Source organism: Magnolia sinica, chromosome 15, assembly GCF_029962835.1.
Source record: "Magnolia sinica isolate HGM2019 chromosome 15, MsV1, whole genome shotgun sequence".
In the NCBI taxonomy this organism is placed as follows: Eukaryota; Viridiplantae; Streptophyta; class Magnoliopsida; order Magnoliales; family Magnoliaceae; genus Magnolia; species Magnolia sinica.
In genome coordinates, this window is record NC_080587.1 from 62,727,294 (window position 1) to 62,742,625 (window position 15,332).

The 15,332-nt window shown below is 45.9% G+C and overlaps 1 protein-coding gene across 1 annotated transcript; it reads right to left on the reverse strand.

Annotated features, from left to right (window-relative positions):
- Positions 1–7,399: 7,399 nt before the first annotated feature.
- Positions 7,400–7,855, reverse strand: LOC131226956 (uncharacterized). Its single transcript, XM_058222648.1, has one exon. It carries the CDS (start codon positions 7,853–7,855, stop codon positions 7,400–7,402), a length of 456 nt encoding a protein of 151 aa, XP_058078631.1.
- Between the last annotated feature and the right edge of the window lie 7,477 nt (positions 7,856–15,332).

The window sequence follows — 15,332 nt, forward strand, 5'->3', positions numbered from 1 at the left end:
TCACCGATGGTCAATCGGGGCCGCGGTTATATGGATATGAGCAAAAAAATATCCTTACTCCATGTGTGAAGTTTGGTTGCAAACCGACGGTCCGAAACTCTCAACTGTGCATAAGAGTGGATGACCCAATTCACTTAAGTTTTAGCTTCTTCCTTTAGGGTATTTGCACTTCTCTTGCACTCATCCTTTAGCTCAAGTTGAGCAGTTCTGGACCATTCACAAGTCCGACTCTCACAATGGATGTCAAGCCCAGTAAGACAGACATTGCTCTATAATTTTGTAACTAGTGGCCCACCAACGAGCGGTCTAGAGCTTGTTCAGGAAATCGGGACATTTTTGGAATGAATTGGGTATCGAGATTTCTCGTGGGCGATAATTAGAGTTTGGATTAACTATGTTCATAGTGTGGCCTATTTATAACCAGTGAAAGTAGAGATTTAGTCATGATTACTCTAAAACGTCGGTTTTACGTTAAAAGAGTAACAGGGTTGATTTGGTCTATTAGTCAAGATCCGGGCCTTATCTAATTCAGCCCCGGTTAGATCTTTAATTTAGTCATGATTGTCTTGATTAGTTAGAGATGGGTCGGTTAGATTTGGGTCCTATGTGAGTAAATCATGGGGCTACGCCTGATGTTCAAGTGATCGGGTGGATTCGGTGGCTTCCTACGGTTGATTAATTTAACTTGTGCGGTTCTTTACTGGTTTCACCCCTGTATATACTAACAGTGAGTGCTAATGGCCATTAAGTGGTATTATAAGTTAATTACATGAAAAAATATTTTCAAGAATTTTTGGAAATCCAAAACAGTGAAAATCCAGGATGTTACATGCCTAAACTTGGATAATACAGGTCCTTGCAATAAAGTAAGTCCTCCATCTTAGCCTTCCATATGGTCCAGTTAGAACCATTAACGCTGATCATCCTTGATGAGCCACTTTCCATAATTCAGAACTGATCATACTCCGTTCAATGAACTTAGCTCTCTGATACCACTTTGTTGGGGGCCTTGCACAAAACCTTAGGATCTAGCCTCACAAAACACCAGAATTATAGGATAATAAAGTAATAAAAACATTCAAAGCATAAACCACACGACACAAGATATTTTACATGGAAAACCCTCAAAGAGGTAAAAACTATAGGACCTCGTCTAGATCAACAATCCACTATCAAGTAGAATGTTACAACCGATCATAAGCACACACCGCTTGGATCAAACCTTCTTCACTCATACAGGAGTCGATAAACAATAAGAGAATAAAAAGAAAACGCAGAGCTCCCACCGATCACGAGGACGTATAAGCGCTGAGACGTCGACTCCCTTCCATAAGCTTTCTCTCTCTCTCTCTCTCTCACCTTTGATAGCCCTAAATCCTTCAGCAAACCCTTGCAAAGCTTTAGGGAACCCTCTTGCATTGCCTAGAAAAGCCCTAGGCACTCCTATTCATAGTTTAGGTAACTTCCTTTCGTACCCCTTGTGAAAGGGCCTCAAATTTTCACAGTCCGCGCAAGATTCGGACTCAAATTTGCGTAGCCTCGACTAGTTAAGTCCTCGACTGGTCGAGATTATTCACTCGACCGGTCGAAACAGGCCCTCGACTGGTCGAACATTGTTCACTGAGCTCGCCAGACTTTGAGTCAAGTGACCCTCAACTGGTCGAGCACTGTTCACTCGACTAGTCGAGCAGTCCACTCGATTGGTCGAACAGCGCGGTTAAATACTCCGATTTTCAACCGGCTGCACTATCTCTCCTTTGAACTAAGGAGGAAACCCCATCAGGTATGATACAAGCCTACACAACCCACAAGGAGACTGTAACACCCTAAAAATTGGAAGTCGTGCATGCACTCAACTCCCAAGTTCCGGGGTGTCACTTATAACCAAAATTTACTATTTATGTTTAATCTAGTTTAATGAGCAGTATGAAATTGCTTGGAACATGAATCACAATCATAACTAGTCTACTGAAATGAAAGCGGGTAATAAATACAAGTCTACAAAATATATACACGAGTTGCACAAGGCATTGCCCGGCAAAATACAAAAAATAGCAAGCCCAAAAGAATAGTGCGCTAAGTCCCCTACTTAGCAATCCAAAATCCGCCCACTAAATCTACGGCAAACCACCCATCAGCTGGAAGTAGGAGAACTCATCCTTCTCATCAATGCTCGCGCCGCATGGCTCATTAAGCTCAGCATCACTTGCAACTATTGAAGAGTCTGGTTAGTGTTTTAAAACACCGTCCCAGAGTGGGAGTGAGTAATCAACTTAGTGGGTGTTATTAGTCTTAGGTTACAACAAGAATCAATTCTATGATGAATTTAATGAAAGACAAAACATTCATAAATCCATAGCTAATCTTGTTCATGCATATGCATGAATTATGACGTGATGCATGACCTCGCAATAACACTCCCTCGAGTGACTCTAACGATCGTACATGACCAACGCTCCCTCATTGCGACCTCAACTGCCGAGTCACCAACCTAACTAATACGATGCGATCATGATCGTGTTAGCCGAGTCTTTAATTAATTTCGTTCATCCAGTAGATTGAGAAAACTGGTACACCCCACCGTATCAATGCCCTCAACTAGTTACGAGGCCAAGACCCCTCAATGTGCGAGGCCAGGACCCCGCAATCCTTGATCCCATCGAGTTTCCCATCCCCGATTTCAAGCACATGGGGAGTGCTGGGAAGTGACATCGCTTACAGTCACTACGGGGAGGCTCGTCACCCCAGCATAGGCCGACAGCTCGGTCACAATGTCTCATTTCACCATGCCCGGCTCTCGAGACAGTTGATTGATTTCAAATGGTTATTAATGGGCTTCAGTGGGCGAGGGGTGTTTCAGATTCCTTACAGGCATAAGTAGGCATGGTTAACAAACATGGTTTGTCAGTAAGTGGACTAGATCATGCAAGTTCAGGCGAGTACGTGACGGACAACATCGGGTACAAGTAACCCATGTAGTCCAACTACTGTCGCTCATTCGCATCTGCCCAAATCCGCTGGTCTAGCTATAGGATGGTCCTACTAACGAGACCACCTTCTCCCACCTCAGTTCCCTGACCAACCTAGGAGTTTGATGGTATTCAATAACACTTCAACAATTCAGGGTTCATCTTCTAACACAAGTGAAGTCATGCAGACAATACATCGAGCATAAAAATTTAATTTTTTTTTTAAATGTAACTATTCTCATTAGTACGAAATTAATGTGTATGTGTGTTGTGCTGGGTTACTGTAACGCCCTAAAAATTGGGGGTTGTGCATACACTCGGCTCCCAAGTTCTCGAGTGTCACTTATAACTAATTTTCATTGATATGCGTTTAATCAGGTTTAAATGCGCAGCCTGAAATTTCTTAAAACATGAAGCACAACCACACAAGTCTACTGAAATGAAAGAGATCTAGTATATATACAGGTCCAAAAATATAAATGGGTCGCACGAGGTATTGCCCAACAAAGACCATAAAAAGAATGATATGTCCAAAAAGAATAGAGCTGAGCCAACTGCTTAGCGATCCAAATCCTGCCTATCAAGCCAATAAAGAAACGCCCATCAGTTGGAAGTAAGACAGCTCATCCTCCTCCCCGAGGTTTCCGCCGCCAGGCTCCTCATACTCAACATCACCTGCATCTAAGGGAGAGTTTGGTTGGTGTTTTAAAAAACCATCCCAGAGTGGGAGTGGGTGATTAACTTAGTGGGTGCTATTAATCTTAAGTTGTAACAAGCATCAATTATATTATAAATTTAATGAAAAGCAATCATTCATAAACACCTAACTATTCTTATTAATGCACAAGTATGACAGATGGTATAATGCATGCCCTCGCCACAACACTCTCTCGAGCGACTCCATCTAACGATCGCGTATGACCAACACTCCCTCAGAGCGACCTTGACTGCCGAGTCACCACCCTAACTAATGCGATGCAATACGATCATGTTAGCCGAGTTTTTAATAAAGTTCATTCATCCAGCAGGTTGGAGAATCTGATACACCCCACGTATTAATGCCCTTAACTAGTTGCGAGGCCAAGACCCTGAAACGTGTGAGGCCAAGACTCCGCGATCCTTAATCCCGTCGGGTTCTCTATCCCTGACTTCAAGCACATGGGGAGTGCTGAAATGTGGGATCGCTCGCAGTCACTATGGGGAGGCGCATCACCCCAGCGTAGGCCGACAGCTTGAACACAATGTCTCATTCCACCATGCCCAGCTTTCGAGTTAGTGGATCGATTTTAAATGGTTGGCAATGGGCTCCAATGGTTGAAGGATGTTCCAGGTTCCATGCATATGTGAACAAACATGGTTAATGAACAAGGTTAGTCAGTAAGTAGGCTAGACCGCACGAGTTTAAGCGAGTACGGGACAAACGACATTGGGTACAAGTGACCCATATAGCCTAACTACTGTCGCCCATAAGTAATCGCCCAAATCCATGGGTTTAACCTCAGGACAGTCCTACCAACGGGACCACCTTCACTCTCCTCATATTCCTGACTAACCCAAGGATTTGATGATAATCTATAATATTCTAACTAGAAGGGTTATCATCTAGCATAAAATAATATCATGTTTCATATTTTTTCAACATGCAATTTAGATTTTCCTATCAAGCAAAGCTACCAATATCATGAAACAAGAGTGCATGTGTTTTGTGTGGGTTAGTGAGGAAGCTAAGCACTTCCTATACCTAATAGAACCAAATTACACAAGAGTTAATGGATCATACATGCTATAAGGCAACATCATATGAGAATTAAACACGACAAGTACATGCAATCATCCATTTAAACCAAATCATACGAAAGGCAACAACATTCCATAACCATTTCATGTGAATCGATAGGATCAAGGGTAGGGTCTTCCCTAGGTTTGTCTAGATTCTCCAAATGCATCATCCAAGCAAGCAAAATCATTAAACTCATACTAAAATTGGTGCTAGGCCACCTAAGAACAATAGTCCGCACCTATGGATCGTTGGAGACTTGGAAAACGACCTAGGAATGAGGGCTTTGAGGTCGATCGGCCGGAATCCCTAAAGCAAGCACTTGCATGTTAGAGATCCAAGCCAAACCCTTCTCAACACATGGGTTTCAAGAAAAAGGGATGAAGGATTTACCTAAATGATCAACGAGATGAATGTGCGGTCGTGGAGGAGGGTTTCTTCTTGGAGAAGAGGTAGGGAGTTGTAAGGTTTAGTTTCCTTGGGCCCCACCTCGATCTAAAGATCACCTAGCTCTCCTTCACACTCTCTTTCTCTCTCTTTACTCCTTGGTGTTTATATCAAAGGAGAGAGTTATGAGAGAGCTAGGGTTTTATTTCCTAGACTTGGGCCCTTTGGCCTTAAGTTTCCTTAAATGCCCACAATGACTCTTTAGGACTCCATATTGGCTCAGGGGCGGCTCTAACATCCCCTTGGCCACCAAATTTGGTGTGTAGGTGTCTCATGGCCCGATGAGGGGTCATGCAAAGTTTGGGAGCAAACAGATGACCGAATATGGGGTTTGATCATACAGTTCCGATCTTTAAATGGCCCTGTGGGGTCCATTCCGGTTGTTGGGGTAGTTTTGGTGGCCTTCTAGCCATGAAACTTATACGATGGGTGCTCCGTGGCCCGATGAAGGGCCATGCAAAATTTAGGAACAATCGGATATGGGGTTTGGTCGTACGGGTCTGATTTGCGGTCAACAGTCACCGTTCCACGATCGGGTCCCAGATTCTATGGACGGGCGTAGAACAATACATTAGACCTTCACCGTAAATGTAGAAGAGATCCGATGGCTGGAAAGCCTGGAATCTCAATTTCACTTACGAGTGCCAGATTTCAACTCTAGCCTTGGTGGGTTGCATTTGGCAAGTGCCATTGAGATGACATAGATAATTTATTTCTGGGTGTCCACTGGGTCTGTGGTCTACGATGGACCACAAGCCCAGTGAAATCTATGGTTCCCTAAATTTTTAGCTTTTTCTGACCTTCCTTGGTCGCTGTATGGCTCGCACAGGCTGCTGCTAAATGTTGACGGCTATCTGGCTTGACGGCCCACTCTTAGTCCGATCATGACCAGACTAGTCTACTCAAAGGGGTTAATCCTAGGTTAATTTACTTGTGGTACCCCACCACAAGTAGTTTAAGCGAATGGTCCTGCCGTAAATCCTACGTGGGTGCCTCAGGACATTGTTCTGGTTGGACGGGACGTTACAATCTACCCGCCTTATAAATAAATTTTATCCTTGAAATTTGTACCTGTTCGTATTGCTGAAGAAGGCTGGGGTAATGTTTGCAGATTTTTGCTTCTATCTCCCAAGTGGCATCTTCTTCATTGTGATGGGTCCATAGTTCTTTGACCAATAGGTTGACCTTGTTGCGTAGGACCTGCTCCTTCCTATCCAGGATTTGAGTGGGTTGGAGAATGTATGTGGCATTTTTCTTGAGCTCCACATGCTCCCACTTGATGATGTGTGAAGGATCGGGGATGTACTTCTTCAACATTGATACATGGAAGACGTTATGCACTCCGGCGAGAGGCGTGGGTAGGGCCAAGTGATAGGCAACCGCACCAACTCGGTCTAAAATCTGGAAGCACCCAATGAATCGTGGCGTGAGCTTTCCCTTCTTGCCGAAGCGTAAAACACCCTTCATTGAGGAGATTTTGAGAAATACATAGTCCCCAGTTTCAAATTCTAAGTCCCTCTACCTTGTGTCAGCATAGCTTTTCTGCCTGTTTTGAGCCGTCAAGAGGCGGCGCCGGATAATTCCAATCTTCTCGGTCGTAATCCGCACCAAATCCAGTCCTAGCAAGCTTTTCTCGCTAATTTCTTCCTAACAATGCGGGGCTCAGCACGGACGCCCATATGAAGCCTCGTAAGGCATCATACCAATGCTAGCCTAGAAGCTATTGTTATAGGTGAACTCGGCATACGGGAGACAGTCATCCCAACTCTCCTGAAAGTCCAGTACACAAGCTCGCAACATGTCTTCTAATATCTAGTTCACCCACTCAGTTTGCCCATCTGTCTGCGGGTGGAAGGCGGTGCTAAACTTCAACTTCACTCCCATGGCTTCTTAGATGCGAGTCCAGAAAATCAACGTGAAACGAGTGTCGCGATCTGACATAATTTCTAATGAGACGCCATGGAGTCGCACTATCTCCTTGATATACAACTTGGCTAAATCATCACCCATATCGAATCATGCCCATTCCTAGTCTTGGGAAAGCGGGAAATGAAGTCCATAGATATGAAGTCCCATTTCCATTCTACTATGGGCATGGGCTGCAAAAAGCCTGTGGTCGGCGGTGTTTGGCCTTGACTTATTGACAGGTGAGGCATTGGGACACATACTCCGCTATTTCCTTCTTCATGTTGTCCCACCAATAGTTTCACTTAAGATCCCAGTACATTTTAGTACTACTAGGATGCATCGCCAACTTGGAGTTGTGAGCGGCATTTAGAACTTCTTCTCGTAACCCCTGAAGATTTGAGACACAAAGGCGGCCTCGGTACCGCAATCCCCTATCGGTGCTGACTCTCCATTCGGACTTCACATCGCTCTTTGCCCTCTCTCTCATCTTTCCTAAAAGCTCATCGTCCTCATGGGCTTCAATGATTTTACTGTTAATCATTGGCTGGGCCTGAATGTGGGCTATAACCTCATATGGTTCCTCCACGGTTAGCTTCATGTCGAAGTCCCGTACAAAGTCCACCATGTCCCACTCTCTTACCATTAGCGGGGCGGTAAATTCGATTATCTTTTTACGAGTGAAGGCGTCCACCACTAAATTGGCCTTGCTAGAATGATATGAGATATCGAACTTGAAGTCTTTCAACATTTCCATCCAGCGACGTTGTCTCATGTTCAGATCCCTTTAGGTGAAGATATACTTGAGACTCTTATGATCACAAAAGAGCTCAAACTCCTCGCCATAGAGATAATGCCTCCATATCTTCAATGCAAACACCACTGCCGTGAGCTAGAGGTCATGGGTATGGTAGTTCTTCTCATGCTTCTTTAGCTGTCGAGATGCGTAAGCAATTACCCTATCCTTTTGCATGAGTACACAACCCAAGCCCACTCGAGAGGCGTCCGTGTAGACGGTGCACTTGACCCCTTACTCAAGTAACACAAGTATAGGTGTCCATCAACTTTTGGAAGGTAGCCTCCTCCTCATTCCAGGCGAATTTGAGGTCCTTCCGCTTAAGCTGGGATAGCGGTTGGGCTATCTTCGAAAAGTCTTTAATGAATCTTCGATAATATCCGGCGAGACCGAGAAAGCTTCTCACTTCCGTAATCGACTTTGGTTGCTTCTAATCTTGTACAGCCGCCACCTTAGCGAGATCTACGGATATACCTTCTTTGGACACTACATGTCTAAGAAATTTGACCTCCTCCTTCCAAAAGACGCATTTCCTAAATTGAGCAAACAATTGATTTTTCTCTAGGGTCTCGAAGATTGCCCTTAAATGTTCTTCATGCTATTCACGTCTTTTTAAATAAATCAATATGTCGTCAATGAACACGATGACGAATCTGTATAAGAACGTCCTAAAGACTTTGTTCATGAGGTCCATGAATACCGCTGGAGCATTAGTGAGCCTGAACGACATAACTAGGAACTCATCAAGGCCAAAACAGGTTCTGAAAGTCATTTTCTATATATCCTCCTCCCTGACTCACAGCTGGTGGTACCCTGATTGTAGATCAATTTTTAAGAAGCATTGAGCACCCCTCAACTAGTTGAATAAATCGTCAATTCTGGGCAACGGGTACTTGTTCCGAACCGTCACTTGGTTCAATCTCCTGTAATCTACGCATAGACGTAATGAGTCATCCTTCTTCCTCACAAGTAAGACCGGGGCTCCCCATGGTGATAGGCTGGGCCGGATGAAGCCTGACTCTAGCAATTTGTCAATTTGAGATCTTAGTTCTTCCATCTCACATGTGGGCATACGGTAAGTAGGCAAGGAGATGGGCTTGGTACCCGGAGTCAGATCGATCGTGAAGTCTATCTCACGTCGAGGTGAAAGTTCAGGTATGGCCTTAAACACGTCCCAAAAATCTTGGACCATGGGTGTGCATGTTATCGAGGGCCCTTCATAATCGTCCTCCAATGAAGCATAACACAAAATCCTACGATCGTGGCTAACCTGGACTGGGAATGTGAGGGAAGTGCCGTCATCCTCGTATATTCTCACTGTTAGACTGTCACAGTCAATTTCTACCTTCATCATAGCCAACCAGTCCATGTCCAGGATGACGTCATAATGGAAGATCTTGGTCACTATTAAATCCACAATCGCCACCTTGCATCCTAAGTCAATGGGGCAGTCACGACATATCTTCGTTGCTTCTGAGAAAGTACCGGCGATGGCTATGATCTTTACTCCAACGAATGGAGTGGGGTGTAGTCCTAAATGCTTGACGGTTGCATGTGAAATGAGAGAAGCAGTGGACCCGGTGTCCACCAACATAAATATGGGAGTACCTTGTATGTGAGCTGTCACCTCGAAGGCTGTAGAAGTGGGGATGGCTATATCTTAGCCCTCGGCCGCTAATGCATGTACCTGTGCCTATTGTGAAAAGTTTGGTTGCTGCATGGGCCGTTGTGGCGGCCTAGCTTGAGGTGCAGGAGGACGACGGAACTACTGGCTAGGCCCCATCGTCCATAAAGGCAGAATCTGCAATGCCTGCTGAGGGGATCTGTTGTTGCGCTGAGGAGGCGTGAAGCCGAGATCCCTCATCCTTGTAAAATAGTATGGCCTAGAATGACCCGACCTCTTGTAATAGTCACATATCTGGGTAGGTCATGTAGAAGGGGCCGGTAGGGTAACAGGCCTAGGTGGAGAGTTAGGTCGCGGCCTTTTTCCTATAAAAGAAGAGGACGGTTACTCCATCCTGCTTCGTAGCCCTAACTATGAACAGGTCCATGAGATTCGCTCCTCATCCTGTTCCACCAGTATGGACATCTCTACGAGCTCGGCATAGGTCTGGATACTTGCATAACACATCTTCAAGCGCATACCGCTCCTCAAGCCCTCTGTAAACCGCCGCATCTTAGTCACCTCTTCAGCAACTATTTGTGGAGCGTAGCGCGAGAGTTCGGTGAAGCGGTTCTCATACTGCACCACCGACATCCCTCCCTATTGGAGGCGTATGAATTCATTTTCTTTCTCATGCCGGTATGCTTGAGGGAGGTACTTCTGATTGAAGCAGGCCTCGAACGCCTCCCACGTCCATACGTGGTTCTCGGGAACAGACCGGAGAACACTCTCCCACCACAAATCCACCTCCTTCTCAAAGAGGTACGAGAGAAGCTCGACATTCTCTGCATCCGAACAGTGGAGAGGCTAAGTAGTTTGGTGACTCGGTTGAGCCAATATTCCACTTCCTCCGGGCGGTAAGTACCCGCAAAAGTGGACGACCTATACTGTTGGAACCACTTAAATAGGTTACTTATGTTGGTTGCGGGTGCGGCCATAGCAGGTTGTTTCGTGTGTTGCGTTCCCATGTTGTGGGCCATGGCCCCCATCATGGTGGCCATCATCTGTTGTTGTTTTTACATGAGAAGCAACATCTGGCCCATTTGATCTATGGCCTGTGGCAGGGCAGGTGTGGGTGTTGCAGCTTGCGGTGGTGGTGCATTCGGGGCCGCCTCTTGGGTGATGCTCCCCGTGTTCTAGGAACCGGTCGCCCCTTGGGGGTTTTGTTGATCATTGGGGATTTGGTCCCTCTCGACCAAGCCGCCATGAGGGAGGCGGACATAACGAGCTTCACTCCTAGGGGGCATCGTTCCTGGAAAGGAATTCGTTAGAGTGTTAATCACTAAAGCATTATTTAAACATAAGCCACCCACATACATACAAGATCTACGGGTCCCATCCAGAACATATAAGTAACCACACACACGATGCAATTCACGACAAGAAGGTATTTCAAGGCAATTCACACATTCACATTGATTTCAAAACACCATTGGTATGGCCAGTTACATGTTACAGTATGGATTATAAGCATTACTAGATAGGCTAAGCGTAAAGGAAATATAATCTAATTAAGCAAAGGTCTTAACTACCCCTCAGTACATGCAACTGGACCTAATCGACTTAAAGCAAACCACTAGCTATTCGTTGAGTTAAAACTACTATTATTCCGAGTTAGACGAGAACAGAGGTGCTTCCTCCCCCTTCCGGCAGCAGATTAGGGTCTTTATGGCCCGGTATATCTTCTTGTTCCACTTGTCCTACTTCACTTGGTTCTGCACGATCCTTGCTTGGTTCTTCTTGATCTCCGATACCTCGGCCTGGAGCACATCCAAGCACTCGCGTATACCTGGGATGGTAAGGGGCTCCCTACCAACTTCTTCAATCTCCTCAGTTCGCTCGGCCCCCTCAGCTCCACCCTCATCTTCATTCTCATTCTCATCCTCGCTACTCTCGTCACTCTCCTCTTCCTCTTCATCAGCATCCCCGTATTTGTCGATGTGGGCTTGTCCCTACTTGGGGCCTATTCCCATCTTATTCAACATGTCGTTGCCCAGTAGCTGTGTTGGAACCGGATTTCCATCCGATCCGCCCACCCCGTATTGTTGAGCCAACCGACAGACTAGGCGACCAAATGGAAGGCACGCACTCTTCCTCGTAGCTCTTGCGGCCCGCACAATCTAGTGGGGTACTATGCTGGGGAGGCATGCATCTACTCCCTGACCCACTTCATATAGGAACTTTACCATATAGCGGGAACACTCAGAGCGGTTTAGTAGCCTTGGATACACATTCTGGGTGTAGATGCGGTGAAGCACTCGGTACTCGGGGCTAAGGTTGGTCGAGCTCAGATCGACCTCTTGCTCTGCCCGCTTCCACTGGGTAACCTGTTCACACAAAAAGTGGGTCCGCACCTTATGGGCTCGACTTGTATCCAAATCCTTCTCGTTGATTTGGACCTCCCCTAGTGGCACTCCTAGTATGCCGACAATGACCTCCACCCCAATTGGGAACCTCTTGCTCCCATAACCAGGTCAAAGCCCAGTGGCTTGAATTGAGGGTTTCTAATCCGCATGTAGAAAGCCTAGCTTGACCTTCATCTGCCTGAGAGTCTACATAGAATATCGGACCCCATCCCTTCTCCATAAGCCGACCGAGTAGGGCGTACTTATTGAACAGATGCTCCTCCACGGAGGCTTCGAAGGCGATACTGCGTACGTGGAAATTTTTCGTATCTTCAATGGGTGGTTGGGATGCTTGAATCGCGAGAGCCCTTTGAGAGTCATTTTTGCGCTTGGATCGGACTGCCGTGACTTCCTTCCCCTTTGGATCGGCCCTTTGCTTACTTCGCCTTTCTCGGCTCAGTCCCGGCTCGGCGGGAGTCAGTCTCTTCTTCCTCATAAGGTTGGAGAAAGGAGGTGAATTTTGAGAATGGGGAAGGGAGAGGCTTGCTAAAGGTTTTGGGAGCAATGGAGAGGAATGAGATGGAAGAAAATAAGGCTATAGAGCCTTTATTTGCAAGGAAAGTGGGCCCCACACAAGTGCATGGTGTAAATGGGGAGAGGACGTACGAATTTGCCTGGGCGTGGCCACGCCGGCCGGGCATGGGCACGCTAGCACGCTAGAGGTCCCGGCATGGGCACGCCAGCTCACTGAGGCGTGGGTGTGGGGGCGACTGGTGGGAGCGGGCACGCCGGCCCACTGTATGTTTGGGCGCGGGCACGCCGGGTATCTGAGATCGAGACTCCTTATTTTTTAATTTTTGGGCGCCGGTGAGGCCCCCGAAAAAGTACCATATATAAATTTGGGGTAGGAGAAGTCGGTCTATGTAGTGGGCCTATTCGTTTCGTGAGATTCCCCCCGTGAGGGGCCGAAATCAAAATTTTCTGTTGTTTCCACTAATTTCGATAAATCGACATTCACCCCTAAGTCTCTATCCTCGGATGTGTCCGGACCATCAAATTTGTCCCGGATCTAGCCCACTTGGACTTGGATGTTAGCTTCGATCGTCAAATCCTTCGGTTTTCGGCTCGTTCCTATGAATGCGCTGATATACTGCAGGACTCTGGGACCCGATTCCTTGCGACGCTACACTCTCTCGCTCCCCGATCCCAATTCGTTGGAATACCTACTCTTCATCTACGATTACTGGTTCGGGGTCTAGGATAGTTCCCATATTCCTAAGTCTCTACTGTGTTTACTCTCAAGTCAGCGGACGCGTTAGTGGCTTCATGACCCATGGCCCAATAAATCCCAAATCATTGCTCTGATACTAACTTGTAATGCTCTGGAAATCGGGGGTTATGCATACACGCGACTCCCGAGTTTTCAAGTGTCACTTATAACCATTTTTCATTTATATGCGTTTAATCAGGTTTAAATGCGCAGCCTAGAATTTTCTGGAACATGAAGCATAACCACACAAGTCTACTAAAATGAAAGAGATCTAGTATATATACAGGTCCAAAAATATAAATGGATCGCATGAGGCGTTGCCCAACAAAAACTACAAAAAGAATGATATGTCCAAAAAGAATAGAGCTGAGCCCACTACTCAGCGATCCAAATCTTGCCTATCAAGCTGATGGAAAACTGCCCATCAGCTGGAAGTAAGACAGCTCGTCCTCCTCCTCGAGGTTCCTATCGCCAGGCTCCTCATACTCAGCATCACCTGCATCTAAGGGAGAGTCTAGTTGGTGTTTTAAAACACCGTCCCAAAGTGGGAGTGAGTGATCAACTCAGTGGGTGCTATTAATCTTAAGTTGTAACAAGCATCAGTTATATTATGAATTTAATGAAAAGTAATCATTCATAAACACCTAACTATTCTTATTAATGTGCAAGCATGACAGATGGCATGATGCATGCCCTCACCACAACACTCCCTCGAGCGACTCCATCTAACAATCGCGTATGACTAACACTCCCTCAGAGCGACCTCGACTGCCGAGTCGCCACTCTAACTAGTGCAATGCAATGCGATCGTGTTAGCCGAATTCTTAGTTAAGTTCATTCATTCAGCATGTTGGTGAATCTGATACACCCCACATATCAATGCCCTTAACTAGTTGCAAGGCTAAGACCCCCCAACGTGTGAGGCCAAGACCCCGCGATCCTTGATCCCGTCAGGTTCCCCATCCCCGACTTCAAGCACATAGAGAGTGTTGAAATGTGGGATCACTCGCGGTCACTACGGGGAGGCGCGTCACCCCAGCGTAGGTCGACAGCTCGAACACAATGTCTCATTCCACCATGCCTGACTCTCGAGTCAGTGGATCGATTTCAAATGTTTTACAATGGGCTTCAATGGTTGAAGGGTGTTCTAGGTTTCATGCATATGTGAGCAAACAGGGTTAATGAACAAGGTTGGTCAGTAAGTAAGCTAAACCGCATGAGTTTAGGCGAGTACGGGACAAACGACATCGGGTACGAGCGACCCATGTAGCCTAACTACTGTCGCCCACATGCAACTGCCCAAATCCATGGGTTTAACCTCAGGACAGTCCTACCAATGGGACCACCTTCACTCTCCTCATATTCCTGACCAACCTAAGGATTTGATGGTAATCTATAGCATTCCAACTTGCAAGGTTATCATCTAGCATAAAACAATATCATGTTTCATATTTTCTCAACATACAATTTAGATTTTTCTATCAAGCAAAGCTACCAATATCATGAAACAAGAGTGCATGTGTTTTGTGTGAGTTAGTGAGGAAGCTAAACACTTCCTATACCTAATAGAACCAAATTACACAAGAGTTAATGGATCATACATACTATGAGGCAACATCATATGAGAACCAAACAAGACAAGTATATGCAATCATCCGTTTAAACCAAATCATATGAAAGGCAACAACATTCCATAACCATTCCATGTGAATCGATAGGATCAAGGGTAGGGTCTTCCCTAGGTTTGTCTAGATTCTCCAAATGCATCATCTAAGCAAGCAAAATCATTAAACTCATACTAAAATTGGTGCTAGACCACCTAAGAACAATAGTCTGCACCTATGGATCGTTGGAGATTTAGAAAACAACCTAGGAATGAAGGCTTTGAGGTTGATCGGTCGGAATCCCTAAAGCAAGCACTTGCATGTTAGAGATCCAAGCGAAACCCTTCTCAACGCATGGGTTTCAAGAAAAATGGATGAGGGATTTACCTAAATGATCAATGGGACGAATGTGGGCTCGTGGAGGAGGGTTTCTTCTTGGAGAAGAGGTAGGGAGTTGTAAGATTTGGTTTCCTTGGGCCTCACCTCGATCAAAGGTCCACCTAACTCTCCTTCACACACCCTCTCTCCTCTTTGCTCTTTTGCTCTCTCTTTACTC

Excerpts from the sequence above, each read along its gene's own strand:
- LOC131226956 (XM_058222648.1), bottom strand. The coding sequence starts at position 7,855 with ATGGAAATGTTGAAAGACTTCAAGTTCGATATCTCATATCATTCTAGC.